The sequence below is a fragment of the Propithecus coquereli genome, unplaced genomic scaffold, assembly GCF_000956105.1.
Source record: "Propithecus coquereli isolate 6110/MARCELLA unplaced genomic scaffold, Pcoq_1.0 Scaffold271, whole genome shotgun sequence".
In the NCBI taxonomy this organism is placed as follows: Eukaryota; Metazoa; Chordata; class Mammalia; order Primates; family Indriidae; genus Propithecus; species Propithecus coquereli.
This window is the reverse complement of record NW_012148297.1, coordinates 1,405,091-1,409,688: the sequence shown is the minus strand read 5'-3', so window position 1 is coordinate 1,409,688 and position 4,598 is coordinate 1,405,091. Positions and strand designations below refer to the sequence as shown.

At 32.5% G+C, this 4,598-nt stretch overlaps 1 protein-coding gene across 1 annotated transcript in view; it reads left to right on the top strand.

The window, feature by feature from the left end:
* LRFN5 (leucine rich repeat and fibronectin type III domain containing 5) overlaps positions 1-4,598 on the top strand; it is a 325,519-nt gene that overhangs the window by 289,248 nt on the left and 31,673 nt on the right. Inside the window, exon 4 of the mRNA XM_012647837.1 lies at positions 586-1,298. Within this exon, the coding sequence (XP_012503291.1) occupies positions 586-1,298 (713 nt within the window). The remainder of the gene's footprint in view (positions 1-585; positions 1,299-4,598) is intronic.

Below are 4,598 nucleotides of genomic sequence, written 5' to 3'. Positions count from 1 at the left end.
TGTTAAAGGTGTTAGAAAGGGATGAGTCTGTAAATGAAACACTTCAGTATTATTATTTATCTTAATTTTATTAAAGAAAGGTTTAGTGGATATCATGCCACACAGGCTTAATACTGATTTGGAGAATAAACCCTCTGGAACACATTTCTATTCTGATTTCTAATGTTATTGTCAGTGTTTTCACTTCCTTCAAATTGGCTTTTAGTCATAGAGGTGTTGTAAGTGCTAAGTGGATTTGTTTAGTAGTCAGATAATGTCACACTCACACCTTTCAAAAGCAATTTGTCAAAAATAATTTTTTAGTAGTGGCTTTTATTCGGAGTTTTGCTTTCCCAAGCAATGTAATTAGTAAGCTTGTCAAGGCATAGTACAGGCACCATTAATATAATGTAGATTCCAACAATGAATTTTAGTCATTTTAACTGGGTAGATATAAGATTAGATCATTTTCCCATATTTCATATCTGTTATAAATGTGCTTGTCTTAATGAATACTAAAACGAGACAGAACTAAAGACATGATGACTATGTGTGTAAATGTTTTATTTTGTTTTAAATATTAACACGAATTCCATTGTCCTTCAGAATGATACCTCCTACGAGCAAAACATTTCTGGTCAATAATCTGGCTGCTGGAACTATGTATGACTTATGTGTCTTGGCCATATATGATGATGGCATCACTTCCCTCACTGCCACAAGAGTCGTGGGTTGCATCCAGTTTACTACGGAACAGGATTATGTGCGTTGCCATTTCATGCAGTCCCAGTTTTTGGGAGGCACCATGATTATTATTATTGGTGGAATAATTGTAGCATCTGTGCTGGTTTTCATCATCATTCTAATGATCCGGTATAAGGTTTGTAACAATAACGGGCAACACAAGGTCACCAAGGTTAGCAATGTTTATTCTCAAACTAATGGGGCTCAAATTCAAGGCTGCAGTGTAACACTGCCCCAGTCCGTATCCAAACAAGCTGTGGGACATGAAGAGAATGCCCAGTGTTGTAAAGCTGCCAGTGACAATGTGATTCAATCTTCAGAAACTTGTTCCAGTCAGGACTCCTCTACCACTACCTCTGCTTTGCCTCCTTCTTGGACTTCAAGCACTTCTGTGTCCCAAAAGCAGAAAAGAAAGTCTAGCACAAAGCCAAGTACCGAACCACAGAATGAAGCTGTCACAAATGTTGAGTCCCAAAACACTAACAGGAACAACTCAACTGCATTGCAGTTAGCTAGCCGACCTCCTGATTCCACCACAGAGGAGCCCTCATCTAAAAGAGCACATACAAAGCCAAGTAAGTTTCTCACTTTGCCTGCTGAGAGATCCAGAGCAAGGCACAGGTACTCCCTGAATGGAGAATTAAAAGAATACTATTGTTATATTAACTCACAGAACACATGTGGACTATTTTCTAAAAGAAGCATGTCTATGAATGGGATGTTAATTGAGTCCGACAATTCTGATGGTCATAGTGGAAAAGCAACTCTTTCAAATTCTGAGTGGATATTGGAAAGCTCTGTGTAATCTCTATTTCTTTTAAATGAAAATCAGTTTGAGAACTCACATGGGAAATTGGAATTTGTAATTCCAGTCTTGTCTCTCTTATAGAGCCCAGGTTGTGTATAAACCTTCTAGGGTATATATTTCAACATATGCATATATATGTTGGAAGGTAACATAAATAAAATGGTTAAGGGCAGCAGTGCCTTTTCCTATGCTAGGACCAACTTCTAGGTTCTGCAACAGCAGATCACAAAATGGAAGCTGTCATAGGAAAAAAAAGTCTTGTATAAAAATGGTATTTTCTCCAATTTCACAAAGGACCACCTATGGATAATTGGTATTTTTTAATAAGTAGACTATTTTCTTTCAGTGGCAATGATGTTGCCTTTGTTTTTAGGAAAATGTAGAGAACAACCCCATGTTGTTGTGTTATTCAAAACATAATAGTCAATTAGTATAACCAGACAATAATAAAATAAGTACCCTTCTAAACAACATCCTTGGTTCAGGTGCCTTAATAGTTCTAAGATGTTTCTCATCCATGACACAGTTATTTTCAGTGGAAAGAAGAAAATGCAATTTATTTTGCATTTATCAAAAATTTCAATTAGTTTTAAGTCACAGACCACAATTCTGTGTGCATCTACATGGACATATGAAAGTGTTTTCATTCGTTTAATACACATTAGTTGAATGAATGGATTTTATATGGCAAGTTAAAGAGGGAGACAAAAATACAAGACTTCCCTTGTATCAAAGGGGTGTTTATTTTTATCACCAAGTAAAATTAAAAAACAAAAACAAAAACTTCTAATGTAATTCTCATTACATTTTTAAGTGATATAAAGTCATTGCTCGTTAACCAGATAGTGGCTTTTTTCTTTTTTGCACTATAGTTCTGCATTTGAATGTTTCTCTCTTAAAGTAAATGCATTCATTATTCTAACCAAAACCTGTGATAAATTTAATTAAGAATCATGCAGCTCAGTGAGAATGCATGCTTTTACAAAAGGATTTTAAATTTAGTCAGAAAATATTGTTCCTTGATAGAATGGTATTCTTGGAAATTCACTGAAATCAAGGTCTATAGATAAATGTTCCTATCTACTTGTTGAAAACTTAATTATACACTAACTTGGTATTTTACTGGAGATCCATAAATGGGGTTAACTGTGAAGTGTGTTTTGTTTTGTTTTGAGAATAAGGCTTATGTGAGAACTTAGACCCATTACCTTGCACAAAAGAACATGAAATTTTAGCCATAATAAGATAAGTACTTTACTATCTTGTGTAAATTACTCCCTGGGAGTAAGTTGAACACACACAGTAAATGTTTATTAACTCTTTCAGATCACTTGAAATAGCACTTAAAGCACAGAGGAGGAATGTTGAATCATTAGTTTAATTTCCTTCTTCTAGAAGCACATAAACATTTATATAAGTTAATTTTAACTTGACAGAGGAACATCTTATCATATGAGATTTATCATAATGTTATTCAATCGAGTGTAAGATTAAAGCATTTAGTGATTGCTTTCAGTGCCAGTCTTAAAAAAATGTCCCATGGGCTTTTATTTTCTTAGGGATTTACTAAATCACTTCTCTGCTCTGCTTCCCTTTCTGAAAAGTTTGTTTTTCACATTTGCAAAGCCTAATCACCCATCATTGTTGAGGTCTCTAGTTCTTGTGAATAGTAAATGAGATCACATGTGTAGTAGTTTATGAAATCCAAGCACTACTCAAAGTGAAGTGTATTTTCAATACTATTATGATAATAATGGTCTAATCCCAACTAAATATTTTTAATTAACATCAATTACATAATTCCTCACAAGGTGTTGATTGTCAAAAGCCTATTACTTTTCCTAGATTTATAGCACAGTATTAAAAAATCTTGAATATACGAAAGCTTTCAAGATTTAAAGCTTAACAAAATGAATCTACAAAGAAATAATTTTTGGAATTATAAAGGTTGTCATCAAGGATAAAAAGGCTCTGAATTCATGCAACATATGGAACAGCTTAGCATATCTACTCCAATCTATGGATGAACTTATTTTGTATTTCTCAGTAGCTTGTATTTGTTAAAATCAATGCCCTGCTTATGTTCCTAATGAAACTTTGATTAAATATCTTTTATTTCTCATAGATATTTAAAACTATGATATTTAATCATGTGAAATTTATTTTGACTAAAGCCATTGAAAATAATTTAATTTTTTATTAATTTGATCAGACCATTTTCAGGGTATTTAAACCAAATGCTTGAACACTTGTTCTTTAAAATAGGTGAATTTCTGACCTGTGTTTGTCTTTTAAAAAGTTTATATTTTGAGAGATCAACAAAAGATTGTCTTATTAAGATGGTAAAATAGTTTTTGTATTTGTTTATAAATATATGAAGAGTTTTTTGCATAGAGCAGTTGCAGTATTGAATGACTGGAAAATAAATCTATGGGAAAATTGGGGATAATGTTACTTGTTATAATATCTGAAACACAATAGTTGCTTAGATGAGTGAATGAGTAAACGGATAGATAAATAAATAAATGGGGTCAGCAAGGGAGGTGTGGAAATGAAAATTTTGATTAATTAGCACAATAGAGATTTGTATCTAGGTATTATAAGCTACAAATTCTTTGTCCTTTTCTTGTTTTTCTTTCTGCCATTTATTGAATTTCTCATTTAAACAGCCATATATATGTGATCTGAAGCATGTGGTTTGTTGTTTGTTGTTGCTGACTATATGCAGATGATATATATCATTTTTACTTCCTTGTTCTTAATTTTTTTTTCATTTTTAGCCATGTTACATTATGGTTTCAGCATGTTCAATGTGAAAGCAAACTACTAAAGTACTATGTTTGTCATTAAGCATGTTTTAACAGGTATTTACTTCAAACATTTTTTAAAAAGTGTGTTCTTGTATTGTTTTTGTTCCTTTTGAATAACTGTCCCCTAATTTAACATAACAAACTGCTATTTATTACAGGAGCATCATAAAGGGATAATGAAGATTTAAAGCTACCTCAAAATTCTAAGAAGCAGCAAATTTTAGTTTGACGAATATTATTTATTTTTAGTCTAAAAA